This window comes from Pelodiscus sinensis, chromosome 3 (assembly GCF_052426305.1).
Source record: "Pelodiscus sinensis isolate ZL-2025 chromosome 3, ASM5242630v1, whole genome shotgun sequence".
NCBI lineage: Eukaryota > Metazoa > Chordata > Testudines > Trionychidae > Pelodiscus > Pelodiscus sinensis.
The window spans coordinates 12,498,950-12,513,899 of NC_143054.1; the positions used below are offsets into that span (position 1 = coordinate 12,498,950).

The following is a 14,950-nucleotide window of genomic DNA, read 5'->3' on the forward strand; positions in this document are numbered from 1 at the left end:
TCCAATTTCTCCACATCTTTCTTGAAATGCGGTGCCCAGAACTGGACACAGTACTCCAACTGAGGCCTAACCAGTGCAGAGTAGAGCGGAAGAATGACTTCTCATGTCTTGCTCACAACACACCTGTTAGTTCTCCAGTCTAGCTCATCCTCCGGGTCTCAGGGTACAGGCAGGTGTCGGGGTTCCAGCAGGTCCTCCAGGTCTAGCTGGTCATGAGAGTGCCAGGGTGCAGGCTGGTCTCGGGGTTCAATCAGGCTCTCCAGGTCTGGCTGGTCCTCAGGGTCAGCCACAGTCAGAAGCCCGAGCCAAGCCACAGCCTTCCCAACAGGGAGCTCTAAGCAAGCCTCCAGGACAGAGGCAGGTGGTGGCCCAAACCAGGGCTCAGCCTCCCAGGCAAGGAGCTCGGTGCAGGCCTCTAGCTTCTCCAGAAGCTGGGCACTGACTGAGCTCTCAGGCTGTCCTTTTATAGCCCTAGTCCTGCCCCCTAGCTTCTGGTCAGATGATGTGGAAGGGCTGGGTTGTGCCCAAAATGACTCCTGGTGGGGTTCCTCTACCGCTAGATCATTAGGAGGCCATTCCACCCCACTACCCACACAAACCCCTTAAGTCCAGTTCCCGGCATCCAGGACTGGGCCTTTGCTCTTCCTCAATGCAGGACAGTGCATCCACATTTGCATTGTCCTTCCCTGCTCGGTGTTCTACTGTAAACACAAATGGTTGGAGGGACAGGTACCGGCGCATGATGCGGCTGTACGGATCCACAGAATGTGGGATACAATTTAAGGGAGCATGGTCAGTAAAAAGAATAAAAGAGTCTCCAAGGAGGTAATTCCTTAGTGCTTCGAGAGCCCACTTGATCACTAGGGCCTCCTTTTCAATCACAGCATACTTACGTTCTCCTAGGAATAACTTGCGGTTAATATATGGCGCAGGATGTTCTTCTTCCTCAACCTCCTGTGACAGTACTGCTCCCAGTCGCAGTCCAGTGCATCTGTCTGGACTATAAAAGATTGTGTAAAGTCCAGGCTAAACAACACAGATTCCCGGCATAGAGCATCTTTCAGGTTTTGGAAGGTGGTCTCACACTCGGCTGTCCATCTTACCTTCTGTGGGCTTTGTGAAGAGTGCAGTGAGGGGTGCTGCTAGGGACGTAAATTGTGGCACAAAGTGGAGATAATAGCCAGCCAATCCCAGAAGTTGCCTCACTTTTCTCTTGGTGGTGGGAACCGGGTAATTTTGAATGGCTTCCACCTTGCCCACTAGCGGACGTACCAGGCCCCTTCCTAACCGATACTCCAGGTACGTTATCTCTTGCCAGCCAATTTTACACTTTTTTGGGTTGGCTGTCTATCCAGCATCTCGGAAAGTCCTTAAAATGGCAGCTACTTGCAGGAGGTGTTTTTCCCAGTCTCGACCATAAATTACTACGTCGTCCAAGTTAGCTGCAACATATTTTGTATATGGAGCGAGTAAACGGTCCATCATATGTTGAAATGTGGCTGGTGCCCCATGGAGGCCTAAAGGCATCCTGACAAAATGGAATAGTCTGGAGGAAGTTGTAAAAGCAGTCTTTTCCTGAAATTCTGGGTCCAAAGGAATCTGCCAGTAACCTTTCATGAGGTCAAGGGCAGTAATAAAATTCCAAACAATCTAAAAGTTCATCTGTCCGTGGCATGAGGTACACTTCAAATTTGGATATTGTGTTCACCGTTCTAAAAATCTATGCAGAAACGGATGCTGCCATCTGGCTTCAGTACCAACACCACCAGGCTTCTCCACTCGCTCTTTAAGCATTCTACCACTCCCAATTCGAGCACTGACCAGACCTCCTGCTCAACAATTTCAAGCATCCAGCAGAGTAGTGGGCGGTTGCCTTTACGCACTACCTGTCCCAGAAGAATCCGGGTGCTGTAGGTTATCACAGTGGTATGCCCGGGCTGTGTGGTAAATGTTTTTTTGAAGGCTTCTAGAAGGCGTTGGGCTTGCTTTACCAGCTCCTTCGAAAGGGTATCCCCAAGTTATGGTTCTTCGTCATGATTTAAGTTGGGCACTTAGGGTCCCAGCTCAGGTTCGGATGGGTACGGGGTAATCATCAAACCCTGCCGGACTCGCCATGACTTCAATAGGTTTACATGATAGATCTGTTTCGTTTTCCTCCGGTCGGGCGGATAGATTTCATACTTCACGGGTCCAATCCGGCGGACGACCTCGTATGGTCCTTGCCATCGGCCGAGGATTTCTGATTCCTCAGAGGGAAGTAGAAGTAGGACCCGGTCCCTTGGCTCAAAGGTTCGTTCCTGGGACCGGCGGTTGTAATTCTGCTCCTGGGCTCCTTGGTCCACACGCAGGTTTTCCTGGGCGTGTGCACCTGCTTGCGCCAGTCGCTCATGGAGCTGAATGACATACTGGAGGAGACCTTGCGAAGGCGAGGGGGTCTGCTCCCAAGTCTCTCTTATCAGGCCCAGGATCCCCCAGGGACAATACCCATATAGCAGCTTGAATGGAGAAAATCGAGTTGATGCTTGAGATACCTCCTGCACAGCTAGCAACAGTGGGAGAAGCAGCTGGTCCCACTGTTGCACTTCGGAGGAAGGAAACCTCTTTATCATCCCCTTCAAAGTTCAATTAAATGTTCGACTAGGCCATTGGTTTGGGGATGTTTGTAGCTTCTTTATGCTACACGGAAGTTTGTACCCGGATGTGTGTAGCTTCTTTATGCCCAGCAAGGTAGAGACCTGTCAGAGTAACTGAGAGGTGAAATTAGCACCCTGGTCTGTCAGAAGCTCCCGGGGAAGTCCCACCTGAGCACAGATTTTTACCAGCTCTGATGCAATAGTCCAAGCATGGATATTTCGCAGTGGTATCACTTCAGGGAACCATATGACATAGTCGACTAGAACCAGGATGTAACGGAACCCTGCTTTTCTTTTTGCTAGGGGACCGACTAGGTCAATGGCCACCCGCTCAAAGAGGGTCCCTACTATTGGCAAGGGAACTAACGGGGCTTTCGGAAGCCCAGGGTCAGCAGCCAGCTGGAAGTCTGGGCACGACTGACAGTAGTCTTTTATCTCGCGATGTACACCCAGCCAGAAGAACCGAGATAGGACCCTTGCCAGAGTCTTCTCTGCTCCTAGATGGCCCGCCACGGGAATATCATGGGCAAGTCATAACACCGCTCTGCGATGGCACAAGGGTACAAGCAGCTGAGTCTGGGTCTCTTGGGTTCAGGGATTTTGCATGACTCGGTAGAGGCAATCAGCCTTCAACTCAAAGCGAGGCCACTGACAGGCTCATTGCGGGTCCACCACGGTGCCATTGACGCTTGCCAGCTATTCATAGGCCGCCTTCACTGTGTGGTCATCTTGTTGGTCACGAGGAAAGTCGATCAGGGCAAGAGCCTTCGCATTTGCCTCAGCAGGCAAAGGAGGGAGTGCTGGGCAGCTCGCCCCTTTCCCCTTCCTGGGGCCCCTCATCCTCGAGCAGTTCCTCTAGCTGGTCTCCCGGCGGGGTTTCCCCCAGAAGGATTCCTTCGACATTGGCTGGGCCTGACGAAGCCCTGAGTGTGATCTCTCTAAGCAGATCGTGAAATCCTGGCCTGTCCTGGCCCAGGATAACAGGGTATGGTAGTGCAGACACGATCCCTACGATCATCTCCGCGGTCCTCCCCTTCATCATGAGAAGGACCCTAGTGCAGGGATAGGCCTTCACATCCCCCACCCCACTACAGAGAAGGAGGAGCAGAGTACAGCTGCTGCTCCTTCTCTCCTGCCTCTTCCCTCTGCTCCTGCTGCCCCTGCACCAGCCGGAGCTCTCCCCGCCCTACCCAGCCACCACCCGCCTGCTGAGGCCCCTGCTGCTGGACCTGCTCTCCCTGGACACCGCTGCTGCTGCTGGTGGGGAAGGGAAGGGGCCTGCCAGCCTGCCCCCCACCCCATTCCAGAGGGAGAGGAAGAAGACCCCACCACCAAAAGCACCTACCACCTGGGATCCCCCTCCTCAGCTGGCCACCGCTCGCCTGCTGCTGCAGCTGCAGCACCTGCGCCTCGTCGGGCGAGCAAAGAGAAGAAAGACGCCAACACTCAGACCTCTGGAGGGGGTCTTTAAAGACTGAGCTTTCTTCATCTGCACTTCTGGGGTGGTGGTAAGCTGAACTGCTGAGAAGGGGCCGGGAGAGAGGCACAGAAACCTCCCCACAGTCCAGCTGCCCCCACTTCCTGTTGCCACCACCCCCAATGCCCCCTCCACCACCTTTAACACCTGGACATTCTCTTCGCCCCTCGACAGGGCTGCTACTCCATCTGAGACTGTGCTGCTGCAGCAGTGGGTAAGGTTGAGCCCCCACAAGCGCTCCCTCCCCACCCCCTGGACTTGGCCTCAGCTACATTTGGCTGGGGGCCTCCCTCACCCCTGCTCAGCCCATCCTACCTCAGCAGCTTGCCTCCTTCCCCACTGCTGCCCTGCCCTGCTGGCCCAGTTTGTTTTTCCCTCCCTCCCTACGGTTGCTTACCCACCATGCCCAGCCCCAAAGTTTGTTGCCTGTCATGCCCTTGTACCAGCTAGCTTGTTCGTGCGTGTGCCCCGCCCCTCTCAGCTGCTGCCTTGCCTCGTTCCGCCCTTAACTCCCCCAGTATCTCCCTCCTCCCCCAGCCTCCCGCTAGCCTTTTGGCACTGCCCTGCCTGTCTGATTTACCTGATTTTGGCAATAACCATGATAATCGATATTCTAATTATTGAGAATGGTCCTGGCATTTTGTTGATCTGCCAAAATCTCCCCAAACATCCTAAATCTACAAGAGGCATGATCCTGTGAGGTGCTACTGCTACTCACATGAAGAGGGCAAACCAAATTTGGCCTTTATGACATCATTTCCAAAGGAGTCTAAGATAATTTGGCTCTTAATTTTCCTTGTTAAGTCAGTAAGAGTTGGGTTCCTGACCAGCGTTCCCTTTAAGCTTTGCTTTTGCACAGCCACTCAGGAGAGATTCAAATGTCACCCAGGTGATTAGCAGAGCATCCACACACGAGGTTATTTTTTTCTACTAATGGTTCACATTTGTAAATGCCTTGGCAAACATAGAAAAATTTATTCTGCACAGAGATGGAAAAAAATCAAAATGTGGATGGAAAAGATTAGAGGGAGCATTGTTCCAGACTCCCATATAGTCCTTTGAAAATCCCTAGTGTGGCAGGGCCCCTCTTCCCAAGCTACCACTTGGTAGGCCTCTCACTCCTAACCCCTGAGTTTGGATTTTGCAACAGGTCTCTGTGGTAGGGAGCCCGGCCACGCCTCCTCAGACTCCCTCTCTAGCTGCCTCCACCTAACGCTGTTACAGATTGTTCTCTCAAACGTCTTCCTCTCTGTCTGTCCACCACCTCCTTTCAGTCCTCTCACACCTAGGGTGTGTCTAGACTACATGCCTCCATCAGCGGAGGCATGTAGATTAGACAGATCGGCAGAGGGAAATGAAGCCGCGATTTAAATAATCGCGGCTTCATTTAAATTTAAATGGCTGCCCCGCTCTGCCGATTAGCTGTTTGTCAGCAGATCGGGGCAGTCTGGACGCGTCGCAGTCGACAAAGAAGCCTTTGTCAATAGGCGCAGGTAAACCTGGTTTCATGAGGCATACTTGCGCCAATCGACAAAGGCTTCTTTGTCGACCACGGCGCGTCCAGACTGCCCCGATCTGCCGACAAACAGCTGATCGGCAGAGCGGGGCAGCCATTTAAATTTAAATGAAGCCGCGATTATTTAAATCGCGGCTTCATTTCCCTCTGCCGATCTGTCTAATCTACATGCCTCCGCTGATGGAGGCATGTAGTCTAGACACACCCCTAGGGTTGCCAGATGGTTGAAACAAAAATACCAAACACCTACCCCAAAAAAAACACCAGGAAAAAATTCTATCAAAGGGGGAAAAAATGAGGGAAGACCAAAGTTGTTGAGCAAAAAAAAAAAAAAAAAAAAGACTCCAAGGACTCTTTAAGAGTGAGTACAGAGAACAGGGAACTAAGACCCAGGGGGTCTTTTGGCCGGCAGCCATTTTGTGCCGGCAGCCTTGGGGAACCAGGTAAGCATGGGGGCTGGGGTCAGAGCGCTGGGGGATGTTGAGTGCCCCTGAGGAGAGGCTGGGTGCTGCATGTTTGTAGGATTGCCAGGTGCCCGGCATTTTTGCCTCCTGGCTGGGGAAAAATTCAGAGAACACCGGACATCTCAGGTGTCCGGTATTCTTTGATTTTTTTTTTACTGGACAGGAGCCAAAAATACCGGACTGTGCCGGTGAATACCGGACACCTGGCAACCCTACTTAATTGGCCTGCAGTTCTCTGCTTCTACTTACAGGTTTTTTACCCTTTTGGGCTGCCTTCTTCCCTCTCTGAAGCCGCTTCCTGGCCTGACCCTGCCACACTAGTTATATTAGAGAAGATCAGACATGGTCTTAGCTAGGAATGGCAGCTGAATTTAACAAACAAAACAGTGTGGAATTTTCAGAAATGTTCAGTGGTGGCAGAACTCTGTTCCTATGGAAGCCACTGATTTCAAAGGGAGTGGAGTTAAACCAATACTGAACACTTTGGGAAAATCCCACCTTTGGAGCATTGTTCAGCCAGCTTTGGCCTTGCATTAGACCACTGACTAGAGCTATGGGTTCCCTCTGGTGGGGTGTGAAGAAATTCCAGGGAGGGGCGTGAGGCAACCCAGCCCCCTCATCCATCCCCTTCCCCCCCCCCCCCAGTTGTGCTGCTATTTTTGTTTTTTGGCCCCAGTTAGTTCTTTTTTTTGGTTTGTTTGTTTTTGCCCAACAAGTTTTGCTGCTATGGGGGAGGAGGGGGGTGGCAGCATGAGTGTTTCTCAAAAATCAAAAAGGGGGCGTGATGCCAAAAAGTTTGGGAACCACTGGGACATGCATCTGACGAAGTGGGTCTTTGCCCACAAAAGCTTATGCTCCTACACTTCAGTTAGTCTATAAGGTGCCACAGGACTCCTCGTCGCTTTTACTGGACTAGACTGACTTTCTCGGGCTTTGTCTACACCTAACTGTTTAAAGCACAGCTGCAGCATCACTTTAAACAGTAGTTTCACACCCCTGAGCCAGAAAGTTAAAGCCCTGTATAACCTTGGCCTCACTAAACCAGCACATGTTGAATAGTAATAGAGAGGTAGCCGTGTTAGTTTTTCCTTTTGTTTTAGCAAGATCAGACTATGTAGCACTTTAAAGACTAACAAGATGGTTTAATAGGTAATGAGCCCACAAAAGCTCATCACCTATTAAACCATGGGTTCCCAAACTGGGAAGCGTGCCCCCCTGGGGGGGCATGAAGAAATTCCAGAGGGGTTGCGAGATGTCCCAGATCTACTCCCCTCCCCCCCCCCATCAAGTTTTGCTGGCCTGCTCAATTCCCTTTTTTTTTTTTTTTTGCTCAACAAGGTTTTTTTTGCTGGGGGGGGGCTTGAGGGTTTTTCAAAAATCAGAAAGAGGGCCATGACGCTGAAAAGTTTGGGAACCGCTGTATTAAACCATCTTGTTAGTCTTTAAAGTGCTTCATAGTTTTTCCTTTTGTTTAAACCAGCACAGTGAGATCCACAGACTTGTTTACCAACCTGTTACAAAAACCTTTGTGTCAACTTGGCCTCACTAAGACCCAGCCTCTTTCTCTGTGAATTGATCACTTATTTGCTGAATGGGGATTAGCAAATGACTGGGGAGGAGACTCGATTACTTTGCAGTCCCAAGATAGTTTAAGTACTATATTCTAGATAAGGTCTAAGCAGTAGCTAAGATGATGGGTATTAATGCTTCATGCTGCTAATTTCTGCCAATGGACACTGATCATATTTTTATTACACACTTGCATTTTACCCTGTGCAGAAAATCACTTACTGAAAGGCAATGGAGTGGCCAGATCCCACTTCCATATTTTTGGTTTTTGTCCTGACTATTATATTCATTATGAAAACTCAAAAATTCTGGAATAGCAGCTTCAGAGAGGATTTTCCCCCTGGACCAACTCCTTTACCCATCATTGGAAATCTGCATATATTGGACCGGAAGAGGCCCTATTGGACTCTGCTGGAGGTAAATCTTTTTGATCTATGTATTATCACATTGTTCACTTTATCCCAAAGGTCAGAGAGTATTTTATATTCCTTCTACCTGTCACTACCCTGATGTGTAATGCAATGGGCACCACAGACCCAAATTAATTATCCATGAAGGAAACTTTTAAAGCTGCAGGATTCATTGTTTTATGGTCAATAATTCCCTCTGGAGGTTTAAATTCATGTTCCTGGATTTTCTAATGTAAATGATTTTCAGCAATAAAAGTGAAGGACGATCTCCTCTAAGCATACAAGGGGCCCCATCCAGAGTCTGTTGAAACTTTAGGGCAGTGGCAATACCCTCTGCCAAACCCCCTTTAGGGCTTTAAGACCACTGAATTGGCAGAAGCCAGCTGTTTGCTATTCCTTTCCTGTAGGGAGAGTTTTCTGTGCTCCCCAGTCAGGCAACTGGGGTTATTCTTTATCAGTTCTATTACTACAGTGTGAGGCCAACAGGCAGAATTGAACCTGAGACTTCCTCTGGCGCTTATGCATGAGCTTCTACCCATGAGCTAAAATCAAGCAGGCACTTTGCTTAGTGCCACTAGATGAGACATAGTGATAGAAATGTAGCCGTGTTAGTCTGGTGTAGCTGAAACAAAAAACAGGACTATGTAGCACTTTAAAGACTAACAAGATGGTTTATTAGGTGATGAGCTTTCGTGGGCCAGACCCACTTCCTCAGATCAAATAGTGGAAGAAAATTGTCACAACCATGTATACCAAAGGATACAATTTTAAAAAATGAACATATATGAAAAGGACAAATCAAATTTCAGAACAGAAGGGCGATTGGGGGGAGGGGAAGATAAATGTCTGTGAGTTAATGATATTAGAGGTGATAATTGGGGAAGCTATCTTTGTAATGGGTAAGATAATTAATGTCTTTGTTTAAGCTTAGGCGTAAAGTGTCGAATTTAAACATGAATGACAGTTCAGAGGATTCTCTTTCAAGTGTAGTCTTAAAAGGTCTTTGAAGCAGGATGCAGGTAATCAAGTCGTTGAGACAATGTCCTTTCTGGTTGAAATGGCAAGAAACTGTTTTTTCTTTGTGATCCTGTCTAATATCTGTTTTGTGGGCATTGATTCTTTGGCAAAGTGTCTGAGACGTTTGTCCAATGTACATAGCAGATGGACACTTTCGGCACATGATAGTATAAATTACATTTCTGGATGAGCAGGAATATGTGTTCTTGATCTTATAACTCACTTGGTTAGGTCCAATAATGGTATCAGCAGAGTGAATATGTGGACAAAGCTGTCAACGGGGTTTGTTGCAAGGGAACAAAGATGAGACAGTGAGCCACACCCAGAAGGTATGTGAGTTCCAATAGCACCTACAAGCCCTACTTGTAGAGCAGGATTCCGTTGTGCTAAGCACTGTACAAACACCAAGGAGGCTGCCTGTCCCAAAAAGTTTACAGTCTAAGCATGGGATAAGATAGAGATTGATGGAGGTGTACAAGGAAACAATGAGACATGATTATTTAAATAGACAAGCCAGACACAGGGTGGGGGAAGGGCTATAGAACACAAGCAGAGCAAATGAGGGGATGGTGACAAACAGCCACAATGAATCCCTAACATCAGTCATGTCCAAGCGCCCAGCATTGTATATACATATTCATATGCTTATACTTGCCACATCCAGCATCAATTTGACAAAACTACTTAGTAATTCTATTATACTAGCCAATTAGCCCATCATAAGACGGGATTTTCAGGTCTCTCCTCCAGGTCGGTCTTTTCTCCTGAGCCTCCGGTCTCTCGCTCCATGTCTCTTTCTCTCTCCTCCTCCTACTGCCTCCCACTCTCTCTCTCTCAGCTGTCCTCCGCCTTCTGCCTCTCTCTCCGTCTCTCTCTTTCTCTTCTCCCCCTCCTGCCTCTCACTCTCTCTCCGCTCTCCTCTGTCTCTGTCGGGGATGCACGCTTGTCCAGGCCCCGCCTCCTGGCCGTGTACATAACCGCACTGCCCCCCACAGGAATGCTGCATGGAGACCGCGGTGCCCAAGTGGCCACTTATGAACTGGATGCAAATAGTAGTTAAACATTTTACTATGCAATTATGTGTGCAAGTTAGATGTTTCAGTACTGTAACAAGTGCACATTTGTATTCCCAAATATGAATTCCTTCCCTAAAAATCAGTCCCAGGGGAGTCAGAATTGTACTGTATGGCCATCCCTTTGAATGTTCGTCTAAATTACACCAAATAAATCCCTGGTGTAATGCCTTCAATAGATGAATGTGTTTAGCATTTAGTATTCAAGACTACACTATATAGAGAGATAAAAATAGCCCTGGATACTTATATTCACAGGGTGTGTCTAGACTACAGGGTTTTGTCGGCAAAAGTGGACTTTTGTCGACAAAACTATACCTGCGTCTACACTACCGCCGAGTTCTGTCGACATAACGTCGACAGAACTCGGCAGTTTTGTTGACGGCAGTAAACCTCATTTTATGAGGAATAACACCTTTTATTGCTTTGTCTACAGAACTGGATGTAGTCTAGATGCTCTTTGTCAACAGAAGCTTTGTCAACAGTATCTGTCGACAAAGCCTCTGTCGACAAAAGCCTGTAGTCTAGACGTACCCACACTGAATCTGAACATTTAAAATTATAGAGAACCCTGACATGAAAACACTTTTTTTGTGCCAAATTCTACTCTTTGCTGCACCAGGTTATAATTGGAGTAACCGCATCATCATTAGTGGGGTTACAATGGATTTATATGAGTGTAACTGGCTATTAATTATTATTATTATTTATTGTTACTTACAATCAGCTAGATTCAGTAAGTGTATATCTCCTGTGGTTGTTGAATTCAATGGTTTTATTCAGTGAGTGCAGACAATGATATGACCAGGCCAAGCTCAAGAACGCGGAAGTTCAAGCATCTGAAAATGTATTTGCAATGAAAATAAATCTACTTCAAGTTTGGACAAAACAGATCTGTGAAATACTGTTTACATATAGATTTCTGGTGTGTGCACATATAAACAATGAGAATATTTTCAATGCTAACTAAAGACTCTGAAACAAAACCCTCCCTACCTCTTTTTAACAGTGGGGGAGATTTTATCTGAAAGGCCTAAGGAGCATGAAACAAAAGGAAGATGGTAACATAAGAAGCACACTTAGGATTTTACCTCAAAATGAGGTTAAATGGATTAACTGATGGGGCAACTCTTTCACCATGGAGGAACAAAATGCAGGACAATGTAGCACTTTAAAGACTAACAAGATGGTTTATTAGATGATGAGCTTTCGTGGGCCAGACCCACTTCCTCAGATCAAATAGTGGAAGAAAATAGTCACAACCATATATACCAAAGGATACAATTAAAAAAAATGAACACATTTTTAATTGTATCCTTTTTTTAAATTGTATCCTTTGGTATATATGGTTGTGACTATTTTCTTCCACTATTTGATCTGAGGAAGTGGGTCTGGCCCACGAAAGCTCATCATCTAATAAACCATCTTGTTAGTCTTTAAAGTGCTACATTGTCCTGCATTTTGCTTCAGCTACCCCAGACTAACACGGCTACATTTCTATCACTATTCACCATGGAGGAAGTAATATTACAGACTCCTGGCTCACCGTCCCATGTAGCATCTGACATAGAAGTGTGAGGGGGTCTGATTGGAGAGCTGCTGTGCTCCCACAATCTCTGGCTGCTGTACATGAACCCAGGGAACTAATCTAGCAAGCTTTATACTTTAGAGCAGCCCCACCGTTGCTCTAGACAATGTCTCTGGGCAGGTGTAGAACCAGACCCCAGATCAGGAAAGTGCAGCCACTTGCTTTTCATTAGCTGTTCCCTGCTGGGCTGCAACCCGTGGATGTTGGGTACAGATGAGAATCTGTCACTATATTTTCATTCTCATCATCTGAACAGGCTGACTTAGATTATAAGATTTTAGTCATATATTTGATCAGATTTCTGCAGCATGTAGCACAGGAGGGTTTTCTAGTCCTGCTTGAACACTTTGAGGACTATAGGGTGACCAGAGAGCAAGTGTGAAAAATCAGGATGCTTTTTGAGAGGGGGGACATAGTTGCATACATAAAACAAAGCCCCTAATATCAGGATGTCTCATCACCAGTGCTGGACCGAGCCATAGTTGCGCCCTCGGCAGCGGGCGCGTGGCGCATGCGCAGCCCTGCCCCTGGGTGCACGGCGCTTCTTACCACTTCAATCAGGCACCCCCCCATAGGTTGGCACTCCGGCCAGCTAGCCCTCCCCCCCTTAATCCGGTCCTTCTCGTCACATTATGATCCAATGCGAATTAGACACTGAAATACTTTTGAGGATCCAGACCTATCCTCATGGTTCTTTTTCTCTGAGCTCAGGAAAGATTTTGACATTGAAATAACATCCAATCAGGATGGCAAAATAATTCTAAACCAGCTGTGAATGTCACTTCTAACTTTAATCCTTTTATTTTCTTCCTCGTTTAAGCTGTCAAAAAAATATGGCCCAGTCTTCAGCATTCAGATGGGATGTCAGAAGATGGTGGTGCTGTCCGGATACAAGATGGTGAAAGAGGCTCTTGTGAACCAGGCAGATGCATTTGCAGAGAGACCTAAAATCCCAGTATTTGAAGCTACTTCAAAAGGATACGGTAACAGTTTTCCTGTTACTTATAAGCCTAATTTACAAGAAGCAAGTAAAATGGTTTCTCTGTGGAGGGAGTAGATGGCTTAGAAGCTGTGATCACTGACCAATAGATCAGGACCTACTGGTAGAACCCGGAGCCTCTGACAGGTGATTCTGACTGGTTTGACCAGGCAGTTACCAAGTGCTGGCACTTGAGTTGCCCTTTCCCCCACTGTCATTTATCTCTTGCCTTCCGTCTTTGAGCTGCACCTTGGGAGCCTTTTGCTTCCTGTGCAGGGTAGCAGAGACACAGGAAGGGGGCACTGATGTCAAGGTGCCCTCCTCCCAGTACCCCATCTCCACCGAGTGAGCAGGGGCAGAGCCTTGGAGAGAGGCTGGGGAAGCAGGCGAAGCAAGAGTATTTGGATTTCAGGTAGATCCCAGACGTACTTACATTCGAAAGGTGATCTTGCACTTTAAAAGGTTGGAGATCACAGGCTTAGGGTCTAGCATGCCAATTTAGAGCAGTATTCACGTTGATCAGCATACATTAGTAATTACTTCAGAAAAGTCAGTGGACTTGAAGCTAAAAGTGGTGTGAGAACAGAAACAGCCTGAATGAGCCACAAATCCCTTAGAACTACTCGGACCCCCGTACCTACGTCTAAGGTAGACAAAGTTGAGGTCACGTGCTGCAGAAGCACAAGGAGGTGGACACTGAAATGGCAGCACTACCACCGTTTATGATATTATTAAAAGTTTCATGATAGTTGGTGTTTCTCATAAAGTCCCAGCTTCTGGAATCATGTGAAAACATTGGCTTGTATTTTTTTAAAAGTTAGTTTCCAATGGAACCTGCTGTGTTCCAGGTTTCACACTGTCTTGCTCCATAGAGCAGTGGAATCAGTACAGACTCAAATTACAGTAGCTTGGCTCTTTAGCTCAAACAGTAGCAGCTAGTGCTTTTAGCTCTGGAGGTGCTTGATTGAATCCCCTCAGTATCAGCCGTGAAGACACCTGCTACACTTGCTCTCATGGTTAAGAAAAAATTTTGAAAAAGTGAATCTTAGAGACTGAAAAGTGAGAAGGCAAGTACAGAAAAATACAATTCATTGTTTATACGAATTTATTTTTAAAATCTTATGATTTCTGGAACCCACGTGGGGATTTTTAATGCTTGTGATTGACAATATAGAAATAGTCTCCTCTCTATTTTTACTTACACCTTCCCCTGCCTCCCATCATAGGCCCTAGGTCTCAGCCACTATTATAGACTCTGATCCTGCACTGGACTTCTGTGCCCATTCAGAGCTAATTCTAGAAGAAGAGTAATTAGCCTGTTTAAAGTATTGGTAGAATTGGGTAGGTCTAGGGAAAACAATCTTCCCTATTCAGGAAAGTACATAAGTAAGTTCTTTAACGTAAGCATTTATTTTAACTTCTATTGTCATCAATTATGATGACACTTATGATCAGCTCTAGAGCATCAAATCAAATGTTCTGAGTAGCAGGTGATATTTCTAAGTGATATTAGGTAGGTGATATTTATTTTAATTATTAGAAGCTAATATTTATTTTCATTATTCTGCTGACTCTACTCTCTCCCTCCATTGTCAGGGGTTATTTTTTCTCACGGCAATAACTGGAAAGTGATGCGAAGATTTACTCTCATGACTTTACGAGACTTTGGCATGGGGAAGAGGGTCATAGAGGACCGGATCGTGGAAGAGTCTGAATTTCTAATTAAGGAAATTGAATCTCGTAAAGGTGGGTGGGCATTTCACTTCACACACATTTCCAACCTTTTCCACATATGCCTTTAAAGAGGCACCCGACAAAAGTCATCATAGTTTCACTCAACGTCCACCTTCACAGGCAATGTCGCCCTTCATATTTTGTTGACATGTGGACATCTTTTTTTCTGCAGCTGACAGAGAAGCATTTTGCGAAGTAGTGAGGTTTTACACCACGCTGCTGCTCTCTCTTTCTGCAGAGCATGCTGAAGCCACTCTTTGGATCTAGAAAGTGTGTAACCACTGCCCCTACATTAGTTCATCCCCAGCCTGTAGGACCTGGACATGTAAGGCCTCATGCACTGTGAGCTATGTGAGCAAATCCATTGGGCCAGAGTGGTACTTCAATGGACAAAATGAGTCCCTCTCTGTGAGATTCCTCCCCTAGTCACAATCTTTGATTAATTCAGAGGCACCAGGAGTTGAAGTGCAAGGTAACTACAAGCACAAAG

The 14,950-nt window shown here is 46.9% G+C and overlaps 1 protein-coding gene across 2 annotated transcripts in view; it reads left to right on the forward strand.

Moving 5' to 3' along the window:
- The first annotated feature begins 7,718 nt into the window (after positions 1 to 7,718).
- LOC102460160 (cytochrome P450 2K4-like) overlaps positions 7,719 to 14,950 on the forward strand; it is a 30,709-nt gene continuing 23,477 nt past the window's right edge. Inside the window, exons 1-3 of one of the 2 annotated variants that reach the window (XM_006137028.5) lie at positions 7,721 to 8,076; positions 12,568 to 12,730; positions 14,323 to 14,472. In XM_006137028.5, the coding sequence (XP_006137090.2) occupies positions 7,891 to 8,076; positions 12,568 to 12,730; positions 14,323 to 14,472 (499 nt within the window). In that variant the 5' untranslated portion in view covers positions 7,721 to 7,890. Of the gene's footprint in view, positions 8,077 to 12,567; positions 12,731 to 14,322; positions 14,473 to 14,950 lie in introns of both variants that reach the window. The other variant, XM_075923367.2, reaches the window with a different exon arrangement.